The sequence below is a fragment of the Apodemus sylvaticus genome, chromosome 2, assembly GCF_947179515.1.
Source record: "Apodemus sylvaticus chromosome 2, mApoSyl1.1, whole genome shotgun sequence".
Classification (NCBI taxonomy): Eukaryota; Metazoa; Chordata; class Mammalia; order Rodentia; family Muridae; genus Apodemus; species Apodemus sylvaticus.
Window position 1 is genome coordinate 146,478,642 of NC_067473.1, and position 26,905 is coordinate 146,505,546.

The 26,905-nt window shown below is 52.5% G+C and overlaps 1 protein-coding gene across 13 annotated transcripts in view; it reads left to right on the top strand.

Moving 5' to 3' along the window:
* Nucleotides 1-26,436, top strand: part of Atg7 (autophagy related 7) — a 241,271-nt gene extending 214,835 nt beyond the window's left edge. For 12 of the 13 annotated variants that reach the window (XM_052174569.1, XM_052174579.1, XM_052174568.1 and 9 more), the window contains one exon: nucleotides 26,208-26,436. In XM_052174569.1, coding sequence (XP_052030529.1) covers nucleotides 26,208-26,240 — 33 coding nt within the window. In that variant the 3' untranslated portion in view covers nucleotides 26,241-26,436. Of the gene's footprint in view, nucleotides 1-16,242; nucleotides 16,401-26,207 lie in introns of those variants that run through there. The other variant, XM_052174570.1, reaches the window with a different exon arrangement.
* Nucleotides 26,437-26,905: the final 469 nt, after the last annotated feature.

Sequence of the window (26,905 nt, forward strand, 5' to 3'; positions counted from 1 at the left end):
ATTGACCAGTAGGAAATCACGTGATCATATTAGTGCACACAGCCTTCTGGGAAATGTAGTCCTTAATTAGACAGCCTTGTACCTGGCTGGTAGAAAATGAGGCCCTTCTATTAGTCAGGAAAATGGCTAATAAGATAAAGAGCAGTCAGGGCCACAGCTTGGTTCATCACTGCAGAATCAAAACAAAAAAGTATTCTTTTCAAAACCTGCTGCTGCTCCTGTAGAGCTTAAAGTCTGAGGCAGGGAGGTAGCAAAAGGAAGAGTTTTGCCCCTTACATTTATAACAGTTCCCAGTTCTATATCTGTCCCTGCAGTAGTTGATGTTGTTATTAGCATAGGGCCTAAAAAGGGGGAGACTTTTCCAAAGGCCTTAGCCTTTTCGTGGAGCTTTAACTACCTTCACACTCCTTATTTGATTAAAACTGTAAAGCCACTTCTTCAGTTTCTTCCTTCCCAAGTTAGTTAATGCAGCTCCCCACAGCGCGGCCTGCAGCTTACAAATGACTTGGTTGAATAGCAGTAGTGCAGGCTAGCTTGGCCTCTGCTGGCAGAACCATGTGCGCCCCGCTCATAGTCAGCAAAATCCAGGCAGACTTTTTCTCCAGATGTAACTTGAGTGTTGTGTTTTATCTTTGAAGCACCAGAGTAGGACACCCCAAAGAAGCAAACTCCAAAGTCTTCCAGGCCCTCCCCACCAAAACTCCTTGCAGATCCTAGGCATAACCATGTCTACTGACAAATAATCTCTGTGGCAAAGCATTGGTAACGCTTTCACGTATGTGGCCTTCGACATTTGCTCAGTTAAGGGTGACTGTCCTGTAGGCTCCGGGTCGCAGCCCTCCAGGGCTTTGTGGTGTTTTTTGCCACCCTCCCCCAGCCCATCTCTACATTTAAAATGTGATTCACTAGGAAAATATTACTCTTATTAATTGAGTTCATTTGAGAGCCAATTTTTGGGGAATGTGTGTATCTCTGTAAAGCGAGAGCCCCATGGAAATCATCCGTGTTCTAGCATTCACATTTTCCCTGACTCAGTGGCTCCAGTGCCCTTTCCGTGTCTCCCATCAATCAAAAGTAATCCCACACAGTGAAGATTTCCAGGGTCTGTGACTCAGCCCAGGATCCCGATAGGACTGTCCTCCTGAGATATGAATAGGATCTGCAGATGGCTATTTTTATAGGCAAAGCTTTCTAAGTTGATTTCTTTGAACCCAGAAGGACTTCTTCACTCTGCCTCTGCTGTTTTCCTTCACCACAGAGTGGGGCCTTTTTTGTGTGGCTGGCCTGTCTCTCTCCCCCTCCTCCAGCCAGCTGGTAACTACAGGGGCCAGAAAGAAGGTATGTTCTTGACAGAGTTGCCTGAAATCCTATATCCTTGCCCCTTTCAGGATCATCTTTCTCTCATCCTGCCCAGAATGTCACCAACCCCGCCCAATAGGCCACAGGAACTCAGGGGCGGCTGCTTGTCTAAAATAGATACCCCTCAGCTCACAAGATCAACCACCCCCCCCCCATTCGGAATAGACTTTGCATTTTATAAAATTGCTCCATTGTCTGACCCCACCCCAAGCATAAAAGCCAAAACAAGCCCCAACCCCATCGTGCTCCCCCACAAATAAATGGCACAGCCACCTTCACATAGCAGAGTAACTGCTGTGGAACCAAACTGCCTGGACAGACGCTGGCCCTAGTAGAACTCTCTGGAAGCCTCCCTGCTTCCTTGGTCCCCAATAAAGGATGCTTCACTCCCCCACCACCACCCCCCAGGCCGGCTCAGTCCCCTGCAAGGCTCCTCCCCACTCCTGCCTCCCTGTACTAGTTATCCACCTACGGAGGCTACACAGAAGGCCCACCCTTCCTTTGCAAACATCCCAGGTTTTCCTGCTGAAAACAGCACATTCTCACAGGAAACGCTGGCTGATTCTGCGCTTTTTTTCAGTGTGTGTGTGTGTGTGTGTGTGTGTGTGTGTGAGATCTTGCTGTTCTTGGCAATCAAACTTGTAGGCTTAGGGGTAGAGTTGATAGCTTCAAGTGTAAATGTTTATGTTGGTCAGTGTATGCTGCTCGCAGCCTTCCCAGGCTCCCTTAGGTAACTGCCCAGGACCTGTGTCTTCACTCAGGTTGTGGGATAACTAACTCCCTCACTTCATAGTTCCTTGGCTCCCAAGGTTCCTAGTCCTGCCCCTGTCAGGCCTGACTGCTGACCCCTTTCATCTCCTGGAGAGAGCACCAGAAGGAAGAACCCGCCATCAGCGTATGGCTCTTCATACTCAAGGGCCCCCGAGCCTGGTGCCAGCTTGCTAAACCCCCAAACCAGTCAAGACCACTCAAGCTCTGAGCTTTGTTCTGCCTTGCTGGTGTTCCATCCCAGAGAGAGGGTGCCCCTCAAAGGAGAGAGGAGATTGATTGAGTGACATGATTTCTGAAAGGCAGAGAGTGCAGGATAAACACAGCAGCTGACATTCGAGGAGCATCTGCTGCGTACCAGGCGCCCGTGGTCAGTTCTTTAAGTAGTCACTGAATCTCAATGACATCTCTTTGAAGTCCTGGTAGCCTGTTTATGGAGAAGGAAAATTGGGCTCCAAAAGAGGAAGTGGTCGGTCCGATTCTAGGGAAAAGAGGTAGAGTCAGGCTCTGGGCCCAGCTACAGGGACTCAAAGCTGAGGGCCACATGTGCCAGGCTGGCAGGTTGTCCTTCCAGGGCAGTGATGTTCAAGAGAGGCAGGGAGATGGATGGCTGCAGTTCTGTCCCTGCGTCTGCTGGTTTCAGATCAGCAAGCACTGCCCTGTGCTCAGGCCCTGTCCCCTCTGCAGAAGGGACTTAGGATTTTCCTCGTGGGAGAGAGAGACACGAGGAGCTGTGTATTCAGGGGTGTGCCACCCACTCTCGTTACTCACTGGATCCCCGTGTGCCAGCCTGGGGACTCCACTGGGTGGACCTCTAGCTGCCAGGACTACTGATGCTCAGAGAGTGCCAGCTGCAGCTCTGTCAGTAGCCAGTGTCAGGAGGCGTAGAGAGGTCCACTTTTAAAGTCTCCCCACAGTGAGTTAATGGAGCCCCTGGCAGAGCTCACTGCTAGCCACAAGGAAAATTGGAAATAGAAGGTTAGGTTCCTTGCAGAGCCATAATCCTGCTGAATAGACAGCAGGGCACTGTGGTTAGCTCTGACGTGTCTGACAAGATGGAGCATGGGAGGAGAGATGGACTTGGCCGATGGGATGTCTCCATGAGAGGGAGGGACTTAATTTATTTTTAACTGTGTATGTGTATGTGTGATAGAAGTATTCTTGTATACAAAGCAGTTATACTGTACACGAATTTTAGGAGAAAAAATTCCATGCATGACACAAGCCTATTTTCACAAAGAACTTGGAGTTTAATGAGGCATAAGACATGACTTGCATGGTTAAAGGTGGCAGCTGGCAGGCCTGACCTGTCTTGAACTGAGTAACACGGGCAGTGAAATGCCAGGAGGTGGAGTGGTCAGGGTAGAAGCACCGAGAGCAGCACACAGTCCCACTGTTTTAACAGGGTTGAGAACTGACTCTGCTGCTCTGTAAGGCTAGAGCAGCGGTTCTCAGCCTGTGGGCGGGACACCCCTTTCATGGGTCCAATAGCAGATATCCTGCATATCAGACATTGAATTACAATTCACAGCAGTAGCAAAATTATGGTTATGAAGTAGCAATGAAAATAGTTTTATGGTTGAGGGGGTCACCATAACATAAGGGTATTAAAGGGTCACAGCATTAGGAAGGTTGATAAGCGCTGTGTTAAAGAACTCAGAGAGGAATGAAACGCACGCCAGCTCGGCAAGGGAAAGCCCCGGAGAACGTGCTCAGCATTAGACGCCATCATGGACCTGCCAATCAAAGCAGCAGGGAGGAACCACCAAGCCCCGCTGAGAAAGACCCAGGTAGAAAATGGACACCATCAAATGCTAGAAAGAGCATGAAGGGACAGGGCCCTCACAACCATGGCTAGGGAGAATGCAGGGTAACACAGCCATTCAGAAGATAGCTGGGCAGCTTCCTATATAACTAGACATACAATCCAGTGGCCCAGATCCTTGGTACTTACCCAAATGAGTTTTTTAAAAACACAACAAACAAACATGTCCACATAGAGCACATAGCCTTCTTTGTATTCACCAGAAGTTGTAAGCAGCTGGGGTGGGAGTACAGCTCTGTGCGGCACGTGTTCTTAGAACAGCCTTGAATTTGAATAAGCAAGTATGTATGGATATAAATGAATGAGCAGCTCAACACCCCCATCGAGTGATTCATGGTATATCCAGACAAGGGACTAGTATTGGAGGAGAGAATGAAAAGACGCAGAGCAACCGTAGACATGTTTTACCAGGTCAAAAAGCCACCTCTTGCATAGCTACAGGCACATGCTGTTCTGGAGAGGGCTGATTCTAGAGACAGGAGGAAGATAGTGTTGGCAGGAGGTAGGGACCCTGGTCAGGCACAGCCCAGGCAGGCTTTACTTCACAAGAATCTTTTAAAAGCCCTCAGACATCGGGATCTCTGGTCCAGCTGTGGGAGCAGGCACTACAGCAGAGGCCTGCTGAGCTGAGGAAGTCCAGATTCTTTGTCTGTGCCCTGAGGAAACTAGAGAGGTCACCAACCAGCCTGGAGGGTGTCACTGGAGGCTTTTGAGGGGAAGAAACATGTCTGTGTTGAGACAGGAAGGAACCAGAAAGAGAGAGGAACACTTGTAAGCTTCAGAAGAGACGGAGTGTCGGGGCCCAGTGATGAAAGAGAGAGGGGAACCTGGCCGTAACCGGAAGCAGTATTGAAAGGGACAGATGTGAGGCCAAGACACAGTCAGCAGGCTGAGACACGACAGAGCCTATAAGCTCTGGTCAGCCGGTGAGGATGCAGCCTGGTGGAGACCCACGGGAGGATGGACCTCTTCACCAGGATGTGTGGCTGGGTTCCTGCTTCAGAAGCAAAGTGAGCCAGGCTTGGGGGGGGGGGGGGGCGGGGGAGGCGAGGTGGCAGCTGGGTGAAGCAGGGTCAGTGAGAAGGTACCGGTGAGAAATAGAGACGGCTGAGTGCTGGTCAGGGAGAAGACAGGGTCTATAAATCTGAGGATGCTGACCCAGATGATGGTGGGGAGCGTCTTTAGAAGTGGGCGTGTAAGCGCAGACGCTCTGAGATGCCACAGAACTGTGCCACGAGGCTGTCCGATGCTAAGGAGCGACTGCTGGAAACGGAACAGAGCAGTGCTGTGCAAATCCCCTTCAGTGCCGTGCCTTGCCTTGTTCCATCAAACTTTGCCTAGAACCAAAGCGGTGGAGGGACATCTGGGCATGGTTAGGCTCTAGAATAAACATCTGACAGGCTCCCCACAGTGGCAGTCAGGTTAAAGCATAGAGGAAAACCTGACAGAGCCCGCAGAGCCAGTATGGTGGCATACTGACCAGCTACCCCAGCCTGCAGCATTGACTGTCCGCATTGACTTGCACTGCTAAAGGTGGACCTCAGGAGCCTTGGTTTCTCTTAAGTCTTAGTGTTTCTGTTACTAGGGTAAAACACCCTAGACATGACAGAGCCTATAAGCTCTGGTCAGCCTGTGAGGATGCAGTGGCCCAAAGCAAACAGGGAAATAAAGGCTTTATTTGGCTCAGACCTCCAGGTCACAGCCCATCACTGAGGGAAGCCGGGCAGAAACTGGAGGCAGGAGCTGAAGCAGAGCCCTCGGAGGGTGCTGCTTTCTGGCTTGCTCCCCATGGCTTGCTCAGCCTGCTTCTCCTAGCACCAGGCCCACCTGCCTAAGGGAGGCCCTGCCAACCGAGGACTAGGCCCACCCTCACCAGCCATCATCAAGAAAGCACCCCCAGGCTTGCCTGCAGTCAGCCTGTGAAGGCTGTTCCCCGCTCTTCCCAGATCACTCAGGCTCATGACGGATCCAAGTTTCTGAAGAAAGACTTACTCATTGCTGGCTTCCTTGATGCTCTGAGCACTCAGCTGGCCAAACACCTCAAACTGGGATCCCAGAGAACCTGTACATGGGGAAACACAGCAGCATGCAGCGCTCCTGAGCTTCAGGACCAAGTCAGACTTGGAAACTGCACCTTGCCAGCTGCCAAAGTGCAGACTCCCTGACTAGTGTGCTTGGTGTTGTTGTTGTTGTTGTTGTTGTTGTTGTTGGTGGTGGTGGTGGTGGTGGTGGTGGTGGTGGTGGTGATAGTGGTAGTGTATGTGTGTGTACAAAATTTTCTGGGGTCTCTGAAGCTCTGTCTTTATTTTTTAAAACTAGGGCAATGGAGTTCCCTATTTACTACTGCCTTCCTTCCTATTCTCTCACTGTAATAAGACATCATGACCAAGGCAACTTATAGTAAAAAGAGTTTATTGGGGGCTTTCCGTTTCAGAGGTTAGAGTCCACGTCCATCATGGCAGGGAGCACGACAGCAAGTAGGCAGGCAGGCATGGTGCTGGAGTAATAGCCGCGAGCTCACTTCTTGATCAACAGACACGGGGCAGCAGGAGAGCTAACTGGGAGTGTCTGGGCTTTTGAAACCTCCAAACCCATCATCCCCAGTGACACACCTCCTCCAACAAAGCCAAGCCTCCTAACCCTCCCCAAACAGTTCCTCCTTCTGTTGACTAAACATTCAAATATATGAGCCTGCCGGGCCCCTTCCCATTCAAACCGTATTAGGAAAACCCATCTGTCTCCCAGCAAGGGTGTGGTATAAGGACACAGGTACTAATAGCCCCACTTTAGTGCTGAGGAAGGAGGCAGATGAAGGTGATGGTTTAAACACATGTGTCCTTCCTGGGTGGAAAATTTCTGGAGCTTGAACCTGACTCCAGTTTGCCTCTGATGCTATTCTTAGAGTGGCCCTGAGCCACGGCAGCTGAGGGACAGGACAGGTCCCAGCTGCCTGACATACTGGCTTGCCACCCTGTCAGCAGAACTCATCGGCAAGGCAGAGCGGAGGCGTCCAGATGCTCCCTTAACCACTTTCTGTTCCAACACAAATTATTTTCACTTTCTCCTTCCCTTCCCCGCTTGGAGAAAGCAAGGCATCTTACGGCACTCTGTCCTGGAGGGGTGCTAGCCCTGTTGGTTAGGCCCCCAGTAAGCCAGAGAAGCCAGCGAGGCACCTGAGGCCTCTGCCCTTGCAGTCCCATAACTTCCATGAGATCTTGCATCTGGGAGGCTGAGGCTTAAAGAAACTTAGTAAACTTTCCCAGAGTCACATGACAAAGCCTGTCCAAGCCTGGAGCCCAGGGCAGTCAGTGCCACCCCAACCCTCCTCCACTCAGCATGCAATTGCAGGGGGTGGGCTGTGCCCCTCTTCCCTTGTTCCCCCTTTCAGTGAACAGTGGTGAGGACCATCCATTCCGAGCTTTCAGGATATACCATGACTTTGCTGTTCAGAAAGTGCATGGGTGGCGCAGAGGGTGAGGAAGCCTCCCTCCCCCTCCCTCAGCCCTTCCCTGGAAACCTACCTAGGGATGTCATTGCAGACCTGGGCTGGGCTTGTCAAGGATCCACCATGCATTCAGGAAGTGAGGATTTTTCCTTTTGAAAACAGCAACATTTAGTATTAACTCTTTAAATTGGTGTTTGGCAGAGCCTACACCCTTTCCCCCTCCCCCCCCCCACCCCCCATGCTCCTGCATGTATCTCTATAGCAGCCATAGGCAGTTGTAATTCTCTCCTTGGGTCCCTATTCTGGGAGCAAATCGGCACATTCCAGCATGAGAGGGTGCCATTTTGGCACAGCAGGGGTAGCTGATGTTTCAGGCCACACACAGGCCTGGAGAGGGGACAGCAGAATGGACACTGGAGCCTGCTGGGTTATCAGCATCCCTTCTGTAACATGGAGATAATGATCAACATGTCTGCCTGACATGCTTGCTGGAAGAGTCTTTATAGACGGGGTCTGCTATCTCCAGTGTGACTCACGTCAGATCTGTGGAGTGTGAAGCCTTAGCTGACTGCACCTTCCTCCAGGGGAAGAATCCTTAGTTCACAGACTGGACAAGCTAGATGGTGCCAGAAACCAGAGGAAACAGGGTGTGGCTGGGACAGAATGGGAAAGGGTGGCAAAATGTCACAGAGGGTGACTCATCACCACAGAAGTTATAGACCTGTGGCGGAGAAGAAAGTGCTAACACTGTAGGTAGACCGTGTGGGAAGAAGCGAGGTGTGGGCCCCCGGGATTCCTGTCACAGGGCTCTGCACCTGTGTGCTTTCGTGGTCTGCTGTGGGGCGTGCAGGAGGACATGGCCATGCCAGAAAGCTTGGCATGGCATGAGCCGTGCACTTAAGCAGGTCTGGTAAAATTGATAACCCATCTGTCTCCATTATCCACTGAGCTGCCCTGCATTGCTGCTGCTGACCACAGTACAGAAACAGCAGAGATGCGTGTGCTAGTCCCAACAGAACTGTTTGTCACCACTCCTCACTCCTACTCTGACGGCTAGGGAAAGGAACCCTGGGGTATAGAGCATAAATGACTTGTCCCAAGTCCATGAGCTAGGGGCCGGTAGAGCCAGGATTCCGTCTGCAGAATCCCCAAGACTAAAGCATCTCAGGGCCTCTCTTGATAGGAAGAGGTTTTGATATCTCCCCCACCCTGCCCATCTGCTTTCTTCTATCTGAGACCCTTCTGTTGCAGGGCAAAAGCCACTGCAAAAGAGACCATGCATGTCCTTGTTGGAGAGCCAGTAGAGGTCTGGGATGGAGAAGGCACTGAGGACCATCTACTGTGTTCTTGCCTTTCTCCTAACTAAAGTACTCTGCAAGGTGATGGAGATGCTGGGTGGGCGGGGGTGGGGTGGGGTGGGGGAGGGACTCCTGGGACACTCATGGCTCGTGGGCCCCGGGATGAGCCTGCTGAGGCGCACAGTTATGCAGAGTAGCGGAGCTCTCCACCGGCTTGGGAAAGATCACTGCGACCTCCTCCTGGGTCCTCCAGGGAGAAACTGCACTGAGCTGGGATGGACTTGGAGCAGGCGTCATGCCCCACGGCTACAGACCTAATTATTCACGGAATTTAGGCTCGGCTTCTAATGTTCATTTATATCCGAGTGGCATAGCCAAGTTTAAAAATATGACTGAATAATGAAACACTCCTAGCCACCCAGGGCAAACCCCAATCTAGACCTGGGCTGCAGGAGCCCGTGCTACAGACACAATAAAAAGTGTTGGCATCTCACAGCAGGAAAGCCCTTTGCAGATGATCCCCACCCCCACCCCCACACACCCCACCCTTGTACAGTTTGCTCTCTGGTGTGGAATTCCAGCCTGCTCTCTGCTAGCCAGCCAGGCTGAGGCCTCCAGCCTGTGTCTTCATGTTCTCAGACATCGATTCTCTGTGAAATGGGCACAGGGATTCCTCAGAGGGCCTCTAGCAGGGCAAGGACGATGCTGCGTGTAGTTTGGCAAGTACTTCCCACCGGATGATGAGATCATCTTAATGTGGGTCTTAAAACTTGTAACAGATCCGACCCCAGTCATTTCTCGTCCCTCCCCCACCCCTGGACTATAGGGGGCCACTCAGAAGCCATGATTTGTAAATGATGGGCTGGCCATTCAAATCAGTTCCTGTCCTTGAAGGAGGAGGGGGAAGGATGCTCGGTTCTGGTAAAATGATCCTCATAAAACCACAAGCCCTCCCCGAGTCCTCTCTGCATCTAGGTGCTCCACAGCATGGTAGGCACAAGCTTTCCCCATCTAGACCACCCCTAAGCCTAGACCAGAACCAGGACACTATGACCTTCCATGCTTGAGTCTCTGCAAGTCCAGGCTGCCGTTCCTCAGGGAACCCTGAGCATGGAGGCTGGCGTCCCGCACCTGATTTATAATGCGGCTCCTGCTTGCACTCTGGAGGAAGCACTCTGGTGATGCTGGCACGCAGCAGGCTGCAAAGTGTTGCTCTGGAGGCACAATTGCCCCTCATGCTGTTAGAATAATTATACCCCACACCATCCCTGCCTATAGCCAAACAGCAGCAGTGAAACCCAGTTTACGTGGGAAGCCTGTGGAGGAAAGAAAGAAATGAAACAGAGCCCAGCACAAGGCACAGGGACTGGAGAGGGCCTGACAGGACCAGTCTTTAGTTTACACACTGACCAGCGGTAGTTTCTCGGGTGCCCCAGCCCTTTCTTCTCCAGAAGCATACACCCTTCGTGTTCACACTAGCTGTGGTTTCAAGCTGAGCAGAACAGCTTTATCATTTTAAGTATGTAGCCTTAGGCCAGAACAGACTGGCCATTTTCTAAACTCTATTCAAAAGCAGCTTCAAACATTCTCTGTTTCCCTTTCATGTCTGTTTGTCTCAATCGACACCCTTTCCTCCCCTTTCCCCTGGCTGGCTGGCTGCTTGGTGGGCTTCTGCCTGGCTGGCTGAGCCTTGCCTTAGCAGAAGGGCATCTAGAACACGGCAGGTGAAGGGAGGCATTGTCTTCTGGCCACCAGCAACGAGGCCCTGAGAAACCAATACTGTCTTTCCCTTGGAGTGTGGTGTTCACAGAAACATCAAGTGCACATTTCTCAGAAAAGCAGAAGACTCCTAGTGAGGACTGTCTGTTTTCAATGTACTTAATAAATCCCAGGCAGCTCAGGTCTAGCAGGCCCACCATGGTCCTGTCATCTCGTAGTCTTTCTTTGTAAGCAGATGTTTGACCCAGTGCAGCAGGAACAGGCCTCCTATGTCCCACCCTCTGCTGGCTGAGTCACATCACACCTTAGTTATTTCCTGGGAAACCAAAACAAAAGCACCCTTTCCTTTAGCTGGAGTGGCTAACTTCACTCAGGAGAGACTCGTGGCACATCATTCATTGGTTTTCCTTTTTCCTTTGTCCTGTGTTAGACACACTTGTTTGTCGATCTGTGTAACATCTTTAAAAAGACATATTTTTCTTTATATGTGTATCTATTTATAGAGATATGCATATGTGAGTACATTGTTCATGGTGTCCAAAAGAGGGCGCCAGATCCCTTGGAGCTAGAGTTATGAGCCATTGTTGGTGTTGGAAGCCAAACTCCAGTCCTCTGCAAGAGCAGTGGATGCCCCTAACTACCGAGCCATGTTAGCCCTGATACAGCATCTATTTAAGCAGCCAGAATTATTAGTGGTCTAAAAAAAAAAATCAGAAAATACCAAAAATTCTTGTAGCTATCCTACATAAAGACTCTAGCTCTGTCCAAATTCTCTTGAAGAATTCTCTGGTGGTCATTGATTTAGCTTAGTGAGCTGCACAATGTGTTTATTAAAATGTCGTTACCTTGACTCTGTCTGCCAAGTTCATGGGTGCAACTCTGACGGCCTGTAAGCTTGATTCGTACCAATCATCCAGGCTCTGTCTAGAGGAGTCCTGTGACTGTTCTTCAGTTGCTATCATAGAAACTATAGGATTGCTAATAATGTCTTTGGCTGTTTTGATTTTTTCCAAGTTATTACTGGTGTACAGGAAACCTTGATTTTTATATGCCACCTATCGGGCAATCTTGTTAACCTTTCTTACTTGTTTTAGTCAATTGAAAATCTTTTAGGATTTCCCAGATTAACCATTCTACCTGTAGATAACAATTTTAAAACTTTACTTTTTTAATTTTAATTTTATTTTATTTTATTTTATGTGCATGGGTGTTTTGCATGCATGTATGTGCACCACTCACATGCAGTGCTTGCAAGGCCAGAAGAAAATGTTGTGAGCCATCATGTGGGTACTGGGAACTGAACCCTGGTCCTTGGGAGAGCAGTCAGTGCTCTTACCCCTGAAGGGACTGTAGCCCTCTGTGCAGCTTGTCTCCTTGTCTTATTGCAGTGTCTGATTGTCACTGATCTCAGCTGCAGTAGATTTCTTGCTTTGTCCTGACTGAACTGAGAGTTTTACCATTGCTGAGTTGAGGAAACTTGTTTACAAGGGTTAGATGCACAGCTCAATGACAGAACTCTTGATTAGTATATTCCAGTCTTGCATATGCTAAGCAGTAGAGCAAAACAGTTATAATGCGTATGCAAAACCTGCACATGTTTTATCGATAGAGCAGAAAAAGTTAAAATGCATATAAAAAATTAACCACATAAGAATTAAACCACGAGGCCAGGCATAGTGGCACAGGACCTTAATCCCAACACTCAAGAGGCAGAGGCAAGTGGATCTCTGTAAGTTCTAAGCCATATTGGTCTATGTAGTGAATTTCAGGGCTGCCCTGCCTACAGTGAGACCTTCTCCTTTGCCAAAAGAATAAGACACAATTCTGTTGGTATTTTGTCTAAGCTCCACCCCACACTTACCTGGCAACAGCCAGGTATGCCCCGCCCCATAGACCTGGCCCACTATAAAAGGGGCTGCCTGCCCCTCCTCTCTCTATCTCATCGCTCTCGCCTCTTGGCACTCTCATCTCTCTGCCCCTCTTGGGCTCTCCTCTCCTCCCCCCCTCCACGTGGTCATGGCCGGCCCCCACTACTCTACTTATCTACTCTACACTCCTCCATTCCTCTACTCTGTGTGTGTGTGTGTCTAACTCCCATCCTCTGGCCTGAATAAACTATTCTATACCATGTCTGTGTGGATGTGGTCCCTTAGGGGGAAGAGGTGTCTGGGCACAGGCCCACTTAGGCACCCCCTTCCCCCACACTGTCGTGCCCCATTCTCTAAACCACCCCATTCTCTCTTTTTAAGCCCCCTTCAAATTCAAGGGCCTAAAAGAAGAGAATTTATGCATAAAATACTGAGTTCACTAGTCTGCATCCATCCAGCCTGCCCCTGGGGAAGAGAAGTGTGGACAGCTTCCCACTCACAGAATGCAAACGTGGCCTGGGGATGGGTCAGGCAGAGAGGAGCTGCATCCCGGGTGTAGAGGGTAAGAGGACACCTAGTGAAGAGAGAGGGAACAGGTGCTCAGTACTTGACATCACATTCTGGGGGCACCTCAAAGTCACCTAGGTGAGCACTGCTCCTGTTTTGCTTAAGAATTCAAAGTCATGGTGGCTCATGCCTTCAATCCCAGCACTTGAGAGGCAGAAGCAGGTAGATCTTTGAGTTCCAGGCCAGCCTGGTCTACAGAGTGAGTTTTAGGACAACCAGGGCTATACTGAAAAAAATCTTTCTTGAAAAACAAAAAGAAAGAAAGAATTTAAGCTGTATATTTAGGCTGGGTGTCAGCACCATAGTAGAACTCTTGTCTAGCAGGCACAAGGTCCTGAGCTCAACGCCCACCATCTAAGACAAAAAAAAAAAAATAAAATAAATAAAAAAATTAAAAAAAGCAAGCAAACAAACACTCTTTGATTATTAAAAGTAATTAAAGCCATTGGTTAGTAAAAAGCAAGTCAGTGCACTTAAATTTAGGGACAGCAGCAAAGAGAAGCATCTGAGCACTGCCCTTGCACGCAGTGCACAGAGCAAGGAGGCATGTCCAGCCCCGGGCCTCTCACTGCCAGGAGTCAGCTCTGCCGCGGAGTCAGCCTCCCCGCCCGAGGTCTATGCTTCCCGAAGACAGAATCGCTTCCCATCTCTTCAGCCAGGAATTATAGACATAAAACAAACCCTCGCATCCTTACCGGCCAGATAGTAAGGTGTAGGTAAGGGAGAGTCCCAAAATCTCTCAGGTATGTGACCTGGTTGCTGCCAACTGGGAGGGGTCTACCCCCACTATCATCTGCATAGAGCTGGGCGAGGTCTGCCCCACCCCCCTCCGTCATCATCTGCTTGAAACTGGGCGGGGTCTGTCCCCACTACAGTCTGGCTCCTGTCCTCCACTGCCTTTGTTTTCTTTCTTGTCTGGGACCTTTCCTGATGGCATGATGGCACAGGTCACACATATTATTTTGCTGACTGAGGGACAGAGCAGAAGAGGTAAGGACCAAAGTTTGCACACCAGGAAGGTAGAGATTGGCCTGCAACCGTTAGCTGCTACCTGCTCAACCATCCACATCTAACTGTCTTCGCCATTGGTCCTCTTGCCCTCCTCTCCTGTCCCTACGTGGGCCGGACAGGTGCTCAGAGAGTGTGTGCACTAGGACAGGTGTGCCTCACGCCTTGGCTGTCTGTTCACAGGCCTCTGGCTGGTGGAAACCTGGGTGAGCACGAGAAGGAATGGGTGCAGATGTGTTCTAATGCCCTTCCCACCTCAGCAGCCGGGACTACACAGACTGTCTGCTTTGAACAAGCACTGCGTTTGTCAGAGGCACTCTCAGCAGGAGCAAGGCCCCGCAGGCAGCTGCACGCTCTCCTCTGTTCCACACCACAAGAGCCCCAGCTGAGCTGTGTGTTTCTGTTATCCTGCTGCTGGGGCGGGGGAGGGGGCAGCCTGTGGGAAATTCCAGGAAGCATGGCCTTCACATGTAGGGAGCGCTAAGGACCCTGAGATGCATCTATGCTAGAGCAATCCCCAAATCCCTTTCCTGGGGCTTCTGAGAAACCTCAGTGCATAATGGGGGAGGAGTGGTCTGCATTAGCAGAACAAAGACATGCAAGAAAAGCCCTAAGTCCTCTAACTTGCACCCACAGTACCATGCACTAAAATGGGTTCCCACCTCTGAGCAACTCACTGCCTCCAGTCGCCCCTTCGCCAGAGTTATATATTCCTTCAAACAACCAACAGCGTACACCTTTAATCCCAGCACTTGGGAGGCAGAGGCAGGCTGGGCATGGCAGGACCCAGCTGGCTCCCAGAGACGCTCTGCAGCAACCTGGGCTTCAACTCATGGGTACAGAGTGAGCTGAGCCCCCAGCCTGATGGTCCTGCCCCACCTCTGTTGTTCTGGGAGATGGAGGCTGGACTAGAGCACTCAGCCTAGGCCAGGTTCCAGAGTAAAAGGGCGAGGGGTGTGGCCAGGAGACATGGCTGCTGTCCACTAGCCTAAGAGTAGAGCATCCTGGAACAGGAGAGACCAAGCTGTTCTCTACGCCTGTCCTTTAAGCCCTTTGATGCCTACCTGAGGATGGGCTAGCTGTCCACCCAGATTGATGGAGGCCCCTAACTCGAGCCCCCGTCCTCCTGAGTGCCTATCTGTTACCAGCCGCAGAGATGGGGCTCAGCTGCAAGGCCAGAGTGCAGCCAGCCACATGGTTCCTGAGCTGGGATTCTCGTTTGCTCACGTCTGTCCCAGTGACATAGTGTGAACGTCACAGCCACTGGTGGTTCACCAAGAGCTGCCGCACACCAGCACCGTTCTCAGTACTATGCTGGTCTCACATTAAGGAACCTTCTCCGGAATCACCCCTGAGAATGTGCCCAGTTTACCCCAGAAGCTACAGAGCTGCATTTATACCAGCTGGTCAGCCAGCCCCTCGCTGTGCTAGAAGGATGTCAAGCTGCTGAGGCCCCGGTGTGTGCTCGAGGTTTAAATGAGCGGGACGAAGACTTGCTGGGTTTGTGCTGAGTTCCTGCACCCACCCACTCCGCATGGTGTGTGCACTCCTGTGCTGCTGACAGTCTCAGAGCTGTGACACTGCCAAGCACCGTGCAGACTCTGAACTAGAGCCAGAGCCAGATATGTCCCCTGCACAGAGAGGACCGGTGTGCATGCCACTGGGGCGCAGAGAGAGGAGGACAAAGCAGACAGGAGGGGTTGAGGGGGGCAGAGGTATGACGGGGCATAGTCAGCCAATGGTTAAGAAGACCAGGTGGATTTTGACAGTGTGTGCATGGGAACCTTCTTCTTGGGGTTAGACCAGAGGCCGTCAGTCATCTTTGTGCCATACCCCAACTCCATGGCTTGTGGTGACCCAGCCCACTCTCTTGAGTGTCATATGCTAGCATGACAGGTTTCACACACAGCAGGGAGAGAAGAGTCCCCAGTGTGAGGGGGAGGACTGGAAGCAAGGCCCAGGGCCGAGCAGTGGGGCAGCACCTTCACCCTGGCTTTGCTCTGTAAGCTGCCCCCAGGCTCAGGAGGTTGGGTGGGTGTGAGCTTTTTGGGGTGTCAGAACAGCTCACCCCACTTGTTCTCCTTTATACGCTGAGCCAAGGAAACCAAGAGAGGCAGTCTCGGGTGGCTGTGCAGAAACCTCCTTCGCAGCGCAGCGGCGTGGTTCCAGGCCGGCCTGCTTAGAGGGAAGGAGTTTGCAGTGGGGTTTGGTCAGCGGCTCCTCAGAGCTTGTTCCCTGGCCCCTCTTGCTGGAATCGATGCTATATGCTGTTTTATCCTGTTTTCAGGGCAAAAGCCTCTGTTCTGTAAACTTATTAAAACAGAAGCCTCTATTTTCTTTCCCTGAAGATATCATTTTGGTTATGTGTATGTTTGGGTTTTGCAGGTGTCCACAGGGACCAGAGGCACCAGATAAGGTCCCCTGGAGTCATGGGTTACAGGAGCTAGGAGCCATCTGACACGCACGCTCAGAATCAAACGTAGGCTCTGGAAGAGCACAGTGTACTTTAACTGCCAAGCCACCTCTCTGTCCCCCTCAGTCTCTGCTGAGGCAGCAAAGGCTGTCATTAAGCTTAAGTGTGCTGTCTAGGAAGGTGGGGGTGGGGGTGGGGAGGACAGTGGGGCTGCCTCCACACACAGCCATTTCTCAAAGCCACAGTTTTTCTTTCTCAGTTCCATAACCAAAGCGTCGCCGCAGCTTGGCGCCTGTTGCTTATCAAATTAACTAAGAAAAAGAGGAACAGGAAAGAAGCTAGAAGCAGAAAGCTGGTTTGTTTGTAAAATGGGTTAAAAGAGTGTTTATTAAGGGAAACAACTGCCCTTTCATTTTTGCTCTTACAAACAGAAAGGCTTTCATGTTATAGCCAGTTTCAAATCTTGGAACTCCGCTGGAGGCATGTTTCCCACCACTGGGGATGAGCCCTCATGGAGGGCAAGCAGGAAAAGTACTGCCCAGCAGAACCTGGCCAGCCTCGTGTACCAGGGACACACTGCCACACAGGCTGGCATGGCCGAGGCCCCTCAGAGGACGCCCAGCTGAACACAGCCAAGTGGCTGGAAAAGTACTGCCCAGCAGAACCTGGCCACCCTGTGTCCCAAGGAGAAGCTGCTAAACAGGCTGGCATGGTCGTACTCCTCAGTCCAGCTCTTAGCCTTGGCACCTGCTGCCAAGGATGCACCAGTCTGAAATAGATCAAGATACGTGAGGGAAGCAACTCTGGCGAAAAGCTATGAGTGTTAGCGCTGCCCACCACTGTCAGCTGGACAGTGTGAGGCTCAATGCCCATGGATGCCTGTCCTGAGACAGCTCTATATTTAGGTGTGGGCCTGAGAAGCCAAGGTAAAGAAAGACACCCCCGAGTTACTTCAGAACACTGTTGCCCTTGGAGCTGGAGCTGTGTGTCTGTCTGTCCTTGCATCTGCTGCTCACCACAGGCCCTGTGTGCCATGGTGTAAAGACAGCACCCCCCAAAAAAACACAACAGCTTGGACGGCATCAGCCCCTCCTGAATGGCAGTCCTTGATGCTGGGCGCGTTCGTGCCACTGGGCAGGGACCACACACAGTGGTTTCCTATTTGCTGTACTGAAGGGACACCACATTCTCCGTGTTAGCAGAGCATGGCCCAGAGCTCTGACACAGTGGCCCTGTCCACAGTCTTCTATCTCTCAAAGTGTCCTGGGGCGCACATGGGAAACTATTATCTCCTGAGGCCTGGTGGCCTTCTGGCCATAGTCCCTGTCTTCTCATTCGGGCCTTCAAAGTCTCCTCGGTGCCTGGAAGGACCAGCTCTGCTCCTCTCCTGGCTCAGCACAGACAGCCCACGCCCAAGCCGCCCTGCTGACCCCTCCTGCAGCATCTTCCTAGCCAGCCTCAGGCTCTCTTGGTGCTTCTGTCCCCTTGTAGACCCCCTCCTCCAGGAAGCCTTCCTTTCAGGAAGGGCTGATGCCGTCCAAGCTGTTGTGGTTTTTTTGGGGGGTGCTGTCTTTACACCATGGCACACAGGGCCTGTGGTGAGCAGCAGATGCAAGGACAGACAGACAGACACACAGCTCCAGCTCCAAGGGCAACAGTGTTCTGAAGTAACTCGGGGGTGTCTTTCTTTACCTTGGCTTCTCAGGCCCACGCCTAAATATAGAGATGTCTCAGGACAGCCTATTTGTCTCAGTCTTGGATGTTCTGCTTAGGGGACCTCCCTGGGGGCCACGTAGACATTTCTCCTGGAACTGTCCATCCTCTGGACCTAGGTCAGCCCATCCCCTAAGAACCTTCTCTGAACACGCTGCCCTCTGCTCCCTCTAGCCCAGGCGTCTCCCTGCATTCATGTAAAGACCCCTGCTGGGCCCACATGAGTGGTGCCCTGCTTATTGAAGACTTCCCAAGGGAAAGATTGAACCCAGCATCTCCGCCTCGCAGTCACTCACAAAGCAAGAGTGGGGACCACACAGGTCTCCGAGCAGCTTACCGTCAGGAGGGGAGTGTGTCTGTGGAACAGCAGTTCCCATCTAGATTTCTAGGCAGGAGCCAGTGGCGCAGCACGAAGCTTCTCTGAGGACCCTCTTCTAAGTGGGCCTTAGCACTGGCTCCCACCACCACCACCCAGCCCTGGGGTCCTGTGATGGCCGTGGATGCCCGTTCTGAGATGTCTGAGATGTCTCTATATTTAGGCAGGGGCCTCAGACAGCCAGGGTAAAAACAGATACCCTCATATCCCTTTAAAACGCTGTTGCCCTTAAGCTGTGACAAGAGAGAGACAGAGAGACAGAGAGACCTTCTAGTCCTGGGGATCCTGCTAGCCTCACTTCTTACTCTAATAATTAAAGACATACCACACCTAACACGCGCGCGCGCGCACACACACACACACACAGGGGAGGGGAAATCACAGCGTCTCCATTCTTCCCCAGCAGGGAAAGGATGATTGCATGTGGAGGAAGGAGCGTCCTGTGCCCACTATAGGTCCTCGGGCATAGGCATCCATCACAGTCTAAGGCTCCTGCCCACAGGAATAGGATGCTATAGGCCCTAGGTGGCCACAACCACGCAGGCCAGCCCTGGCCTCTGAAGGCCCAGGGGTTACAGATAGCTCCTTAGAACAAGTTGGACAGAACCCACCGTCTTTCAAGGCTGTTGCTGAGCACAGCGTCCCTTGGGTGCTGCTCTCTCCAGCCCCAGCCAGTCCAGGCTCAAGGAGTGTGAGGCAGGGTGACCAGGAGCTCAGAGTCTGCCTAGCCTGGTCTAGCAGCCGTACTCTGACCTCTTTGTTGTCCTGGGAGGGAGCCTGGCACTGGGGCGGGTTTCTTTCCCAGGCTCTTTGACCAGATAGAGAGAAGAAATCGAAACTTTCCATTTCCCAAGCAAAGGGCAGAGTTTGGTGCACACCTGGTAGAGGATGTTTGTGTTCAGGGAGGTCCTTGCTGTCTGCTTTCAGAGTAAACGCTCCTGTGGTCACCCTTGGATAGGGTGCATCCTTGGGCAGCTGGCCCTTTGGCCTCAGTATCCGCAGGCATGGCCCCAGCTGCTGTGAGCTAGCATGGGGCAGCCAGGACCACCCTGCTGCTGCAGGGCCAGAGCCCGGGAGCTGCCGTGTGAGGCTGCCCGCCCTCCACTTCCAGGGCTCACAGAGCAGCAACGCCAGCAACAGCTCTTGTTCTCTCAAGTTGTAGACTTGTTTTCAGTCAAGATGCTCCCATGACAGCCTGGGCAGCTTCATAAGAGCTGGCACGCCATGCTCTGAGGCAGTGTGACAGACTCACCGTGCTGACTTCCCAGCCTCCAAACCCGGGAGCTAAAGAAACCTCTCTTCTTTATAAATGATCCATCTTTGGACCTTTGGTTACTGCAACAGAAAGCACACTAAGAAAAGCCTCCAACAGAGGACAACCCAGTACCGTGTCTTTGGCACATGCGCGTGCTGACTCGCTGTGTGCTGTGGGCAGCCTTCGCCTGACTGTGGCTGGTCTGCAAGAGCAGTCAGTGCTCTTAACCTCTGAGCCATCTCTCCAGACCACTCGTTCTGTGTGCTGTGCAGTGTATGGCCGCTGCTTTTCCTACCACATCCTGTCCTTCCGGCACTCTCTGTTGAAGGCTGCTTGCCCTGTTGAATCCTGTGACACCTTTGATGAAGGTTAGCTGCCCCTTGTCTTCCTGCCTTGTCTTACTTAGTTTCTCTGGTACTCAGGAGTAGTTCAGGGCTGGGCTCAGCAGACCACACCCCTCTGTGTTTCTGTCCTTACCTGCTTGCTGTCTGTCTGTCTGCTTGCTGTAGCTTTGGAGAGGGCTTGGGAGACCACTGTCTGTATTGTCCCTTAGTGGTGATGCTCAGCCCCAGAGGCAGAGCCCTCAGGACTCCGATCAGAGGATACAGACGTTAGCAGAAGCCTTCCCTCTGGAATGGGTCCCTTATCCCGAAGGTCCCCTTTGTTACTGTACATAAAGTGTTAAAATGAGCGCCAGGAGACCTGTGCACGGCCACCCTCTCCCCTGAGCTCTGAGGGCTCCCGCCTTCCTCCCTTCCTCTACCCTCTCCGATGGTGACCCTAAAAGCCCCGTGAGGTAGGACGCTGGCTGTGGATGCGCCTGCCCCTTTAAGGTTTTCTAAGGAACCCGGAATCAGAGCTACATAATGGAAACCACTTTGCAGCCTCCAGCGTGGCCATTTATCTCAATCACCAGTGCAGTTAAGATGTGGGCCAAACATATAAATCATATCTTGAAAGAAAGTATGTTGGTGCCACAAAAATTACCCTATATTCTTACCACCTAATTTAAAAAATGTGTTTTGAAGCTTAGGAGAGTACAAACAAGCCCAGGCTTCGCTGTCCATCTCCCCGCATCCCTCATCCCGCATCCCTCATCCCACATCCCTCATCCTGCATCCCTCACCCCGCATCCCATATCCCGTATCCCTCATCCCGCATCCCTCATCCCGCATCCCTCATCCCACATCCCTCATCCTGCATCCCTCACCCCGCATCCCTCATCCCGCATCCCTCATCCCGCATCCCACATCCTGCATCCCTCATCCCGCATCCCTCATCCCGCATCCCTCATCCTGCATCCCACATCCTGCATCCCTCATCCCGCATCCCGCATCCTGCATCCCACATCCCTCTTCCCTCATCCTGCATCCTTCATCCCACATCCCGCATCCCTCATCCCACATCCCGCATCCCTCATCCCGCATCCCTCATCCCGCATCCCTCATCCCTCATCCCGCATCCCGCATCCCTCATCCCGCATCCCGCATCCCGCATCCCTCTCAGTCCACAGAGGGGCTGAAGCAGTGATTGGTACTCTGCCCGTGCTTAGACTGCTCCTTTTGAAGGTCAGTGAAGGTCAGGAGAAGGCCAAGCCTGCAGATGATGTGCTCCCATTGTGTCAGGTGTCCCCCTCCTCAGTGGCTCTCATTTGAAGTGACACTCTCCAGATGCCCTTCACTGATACCCCAGAGTAGGGGACTAACCCCCTCCGCCCACAGAAGCCAATATTCCAAACTAAGATAAAGAGACTGGCGGTGGGGGATCTCCCATCTTGAAACTTCCCTGAAAATTCTTGCTCTGCAGTCCCTGGGAGGATGGAAGAAACCAGTGGATGTATGGAACCTTCCTACAGACAGCCCCCCCCCCCCCACGCACACACGCACACACACACCCCACTGTGCCTCTGGTCTGGGAGTGCACTGAGCCAAGAGTGAACGCACACCTGGGGTCCCAATGGCAGGAATCTTCTCACGCCCTGGCCCCATCTTCTTGTGCTTGGTAATAAGCATAGGGTTGAATTTCTCCTCTAGTTGATTTGTGAACCAGCCCTGTGCCCCTCCCAATGCCACGGGTGTGGCCTCTAGCTCTCCCTGGAGGCAGAGGCTCCAGCCTGGGTGTGTGGGACCCGCCTTAGCTCTTTTCCATGCACCTCACCCTGGCTTTCATGGGACAGCGTCCCTTCCTCAGAGGGACAGTTGACCTCCATGCCACAGAGAATGTGCTAGAAGATGTATAGGTGTCTAGGTGTGGGGAGCTGTCACCTCCCTTTGCTGCTCCACCTTCTCCACATCTCTATTACAACAAGAATACCAACAAAAAAACAGGTCCAAGTGGAAAGTTCCAGAAGGAGCTACCTTAGGGTTTCTATTGCTGTGATGAAACATCATGACCCAAAAGCAAGTTGGGGAGGAAAGATTTTATTTGCCTTACACTTCCACATTGAAGGAAGCCAGGACAGGAACTCAAACAAGGTAGGAACCTGGCGGCAGGAGCTGAGGCAGAGGCCATGGAGGCGTGCTGCTCACCGGCCTGCTCTCCAAGACTCGCTCAGCATGCTTTCCTAGAGAACCCAGGAGCACCTGCCCAGCAAAGGCACCACCCACAGTGGGCTGGGCCCTCCCACAGTGGGCTGGGCCCTCCCACAGTGGGCTGGGCTCTCCCACAATGGGCTGGGCCCTCCCCCATCAGTCAGTAATTAACTCTTACATGCCCACAGTTACTCTTGCCTAGCCCACAGCCTGCTCTTATGGAGTCATTTGCTCAGCTGAGGTTCCTAAGAGCGCTCTAGCTTGTGTCAAGTTGACATAAAACAGGACTGGGACTGATCTAACAGAGCCAATTTACACTGTGAGGGCGTAATCCACCCTTGAAGAAGGTTGGAGAGTTGGGGTGTGGAGGAGGGCACAGGACACATCGGGGCAGCATGAGGAGATGGGGGTGGGGGAAGAATACCTCCCTTCAAAAACCGTGGGAGCTGACAAGACGCTTCCACGCACACAATGAGAGTCCTGAAGGGAGAGACGAGCCCTTCAGTTTCTGTTTGGAAACCAAAAGAACTATGGTTTTCTGATGCTTAAAGGCTTTTGAGGGATGGGGGGGGGGGGGGTTGCTTACCATGTGATTCCATATGGCATGGTCCACCTGCCAAGGAACATGGGCTCTAAACGTATCGTGCAGCTGCAAGGGGGTACGGCTAAGCTTGCTCACAGCCTAAAGGGGTCCGTCCAGGATAGAAACTACAGGGTGTGTGGCCTGGTTTTTAGAAGACAAGGAGAGGCCACCAAAGTGTCTGTGATCTGATAGCTCCCATCCAACCTCCAGTTAGAACTGACAAGCAGTTGGTGAGTAATGCGGCACGTTCAAATAAGAGCTGCCTCTCCTCCTCACTGACCCCACCTCATAGGAAAGACCTCCATTTGCATCGACACAAAGGATGAGCAGGCCTGTGTGCCCCACACTGTTGCAGGCTCATCTGTAAGACTGTCCCAGAGGGTTCGTGGAGACCCGGCGGCAGCGGGAGAATGCCTTGCCCGCTTCTCAGATGGGTCCCGGGGGCTGCACAGCACCCACCGCCAGCCTGGCCTCCACTGTCCTCTCTGCTTACTGCCCCCAGCCAGGGCCTTGCTTCCTTCCTGCCTGTCTGTCAACCTAGAATGCCATGGACCATGCACTGGTCCACAGTCCGTCAGCCTCATCATCACATAAGCCCCAGTCTCTTCTGGCCCTCCTCTTGAATCTTAAATTAGGTATTTTATCCTAGGAAGTCTTTCCTGGTCTTAGTGTCACCTGCTGAGAACCCCACCACCAAACCTAGGGCTTGTTACCTTGGAAAGGGTCTGTGAGGCATGGGGACACACAAGGAGAAGGAAGTATGACAGGCCTTCCCACTTTTCTCAGGGGCTCTGATTCCTTGGGGCGTCTGTGGGGGAGGCTCAGGAGGTCCTTACAGTCCCAGCACAGGCTCCCCGGGCTCCTATTCCCTGTCCCTCCCAGAAGAGAGACGTATTGTAGGATGTGGGAAGCGGGCTGTGCAGAGGCCCACAGAAGTCTTTATTTATATTAAGGCCTGAGGAGTGCCAACCCCAACTTTCACAAGCTGCAGTGCGGCTTAAGATGTTTACATTAGCAAGTGAACACTTTTAACACACCCCAAAATATAATTGTGTCATTCCTGGGTATGACAGTGTGTATGGAAGAGGCCCCTTGGCCCATGGTGTGCACTGCAGTGTGGCTCAGGGCAGACCTGTGAACTCAGGTCTTCATGTTTGCATAGCAGGTGTTTTTTATCCACTAAAGCATCATCTCCTCAGCCCTTTTGTGGTTTGGTTGGCATGTTCCTGAAGACCAACAGGTGACCAATGTGAAGTGTCTGTCCACATTTTCTTTCTCTTTTTTTGTGTGTCTTAAGAGACTTTTGCCTTCTCTGGCTGCAAGCAGGGCCTACTGAGGACTCACGGCCCCTTTAGCCTGTTTTGTGCCCAGTGGCTGTACTGTCCACAGTGTGCTGGGCCCTCCCTCATCAATCGGTGATCAAGAAAATGCCTCTGATTGGATGGATTTTTTTCAGCTGAGGTTTCCTCTTCCCAACTCAGTCTAACTACTCGTGTCTGGGCAACAAAACACTAACCAGTATAGACATTGTAAAAGCTTTATAAAACATATGGAAGTTTGGCAGGGTGGATTATACCTATAACTCCAGCACTTGGGAGACTAAAGCAGGAGGATTGCTGTGAGTTCAAGGCTAGTCTGGGCTATCGAGTACCAGCACCAAGCATTAACATTTGAGCAAACTTCTGCCAGGTCACCGTACCTTCATTCATGCAGAAGATGGCCAGAGTCTGTTCAGACCAGTGCTGTCCTGGGTACCAGGTGAACCCCACAGTGAGCATGGCCAGGCTGCCCTAGTGGGGAAGCCCTACAGTGACCCTAGAAGTTGGGTCCAGAAAATCCCAGTGTTTTCACAGTAAGCCCTTGAGGGAGACTCTCCGAGGCCCAGGCCGTGCCAGAAGCAACAGTCCCACTTGGTCAACCTTTGAGCTAAGCACCTGGTTCAGGAACAAGCCCTCCAACCATGACAAACTCTCCAGAGGATGCCACTACCCAGAAAGGCTGGGTAGAAGATTCCAGAACTCACCTTGCTTCTCTTCAGATTCCTTCTCCGCTCTCCCTCCTCAGCGTCCCCTTCCTCCATGCTGGCCACCCAGCCTTCCCACCATAAGGGCTCTCCAGCGTGACTGTGACTGTGCGATCTCAGGAAAACTTACTTCTCTGAGCTGTTTCCCTCCTTGCCTCACTGGCAGGAGTGAGACGGATGGGAGTGTTAGCTGCAGCTCTGCACACAGCCTGCGACATAGGTGCTATGCATATGTGCTTGGTGAACGAGCCAGCATGAGGAGCTGAATTCTGCTGTGACTTGGATGGCTCTGTCTCCCCGACTCAGTCTTCAGATCCAAAAGATCAGGTCAAGGGGCTCCTACACACGGGCAGCAAAGCTACCTAACCCATGAGCCCAGGTTCCAGGCTGGTGGGGATCTAGGACCAGAAGGACAGTGCCCTACAGGACAGGTAGCAAATTCTTGTTCTCTGAGGCAAGGGCCTGTGTAGAAATGGAGGGACAGTATGAGTGACCCTGCCACCCTTGCAGGAGAGAAGTCACTTTTTGTGTTGCTTTCCACATCTGTGACAGCCAGCGCTGCTATGAACTTAATTTGGCCAGACCTCCCACCTCCTGCCAACAAGTTGTTCTTTCCCTCAGCTCTGCGAGGGCCGAGGTATCCTTATGCAACCCATTCCAGGAATTTTGGAAGGCTCTGAAGGCACAGCTCTCTGGGGGCCTAGGCTGCTTAGGGACCTGCTGCGTTGACCTCGGGCCACCTTGACACGGGACTTTTGCCAGGAGTTACTGGGACAGAGGACTGGCCTAAGGGGCTACCTCCTCGAGGCGTTGCCTGAGTGGGTTCCCTCTCCAGAGGGAGGGTCTGGTAGTCTCTGGTCTGTTCTCCTGCCTAGGTGACCTGGGGTTGCTGGGGGAGGGCTCTTGTAAATAACAGCCAGCTCCCTTGCCCCAGAGTGTTGTTGGCACCTGGCATAAAGTTCAATGTAGACAGTAGGGCAGCACAGGATGGCATGTGCTCTCCTGCCAGGTCCCCAAGCGCTCCTGCCCTCTCAGGCCCAGCTTCTCGACCACTGGGCACAGCAGGGCAGCCGACTGGGCCAGCGGTGCACACTGCAAGAAGTCGGGGGCTGGCCGGGTACCCCGAGGACGTGGAGAGGGTACGGGGAGGGGCTGGCCGGGCACACCGAGGACGTGGGAAAGCATGCATGTAGGGGCTGCCCAGCTGCTGTTGCCTGCTCACATTCAGTTTGCCCACTGGCTCTGAGGCCTCGTGAAAGGAAGAAACTTGAGGTCTAACCCACTAACCCACGGTACAAGAGACAGGGTATCAGTCCTCCCCCACGCTGGGAGGCATACGAAGTGCTTGTGGGAGTGTAGACCTCTGTTGTCATAGCAGCTGGAGTTGGGAAATGTCATCTGTGGGTATCATGGGGCAGCAGAGCCCCTCAGCTGAGTATCTGCCTTCTCTACACAGATCTGGGACATGAGTGACGAGGAGACCGTGTGAGGCCACCACAGCGCAGGAGTGCTTGGCCCTCGGCGCAGGACTGTACCCCAGGATTGGTGATCTGGGCCCTGCGACCTCCCGGTCCTGATCCCCACACCTCCAAGGACTAGGGTGTACCCTCTGCTGCCCAGTTGCACCCTTTCCTGTGCCATCTCACCAGCTCTGAACTCAATAATAACATTGGCATTGCCACCGACCTGGGGCTCAGGTCCTTCATGTGCTCTGACCTCCTCCTCTCCCCCCAGCTGTCGCCAAAGGACACCCCAGGATCTTTTCACTGTGCTTTCTGACCCAACATACATGAGACAAGGGGAAAGGCGGCTGCTGTGGGCACTGGGTGGCAGTGAGTACTGAGCTCCTAGTCTCAAGTGTTCAAGTGGCATCCAAGCCGCCCTCCCCCAGCTGTGGGCACCACCCTGCCCCAGGCATGGGAGAAGCTCCTGCCACAGCCCTGTGCTGGGTAGCAGGGCAGAGCTCTGCTTGATGGATGTGTCCAGTCAGGTGCCTCAGGGTCGCTCCTGGGGCAAGGCTTGTCTCCCTCCTCTTCACTCTGGGTGGGCCCTTGGCAGCTGCGGTCCCCGTCCTAAGTAGATGAGCTGTTCCTAGCAGCTCCCCTCCCGCACCTGTGCACCGGCACCTGGGGTCTCGGGTCCAGAACAGAAACC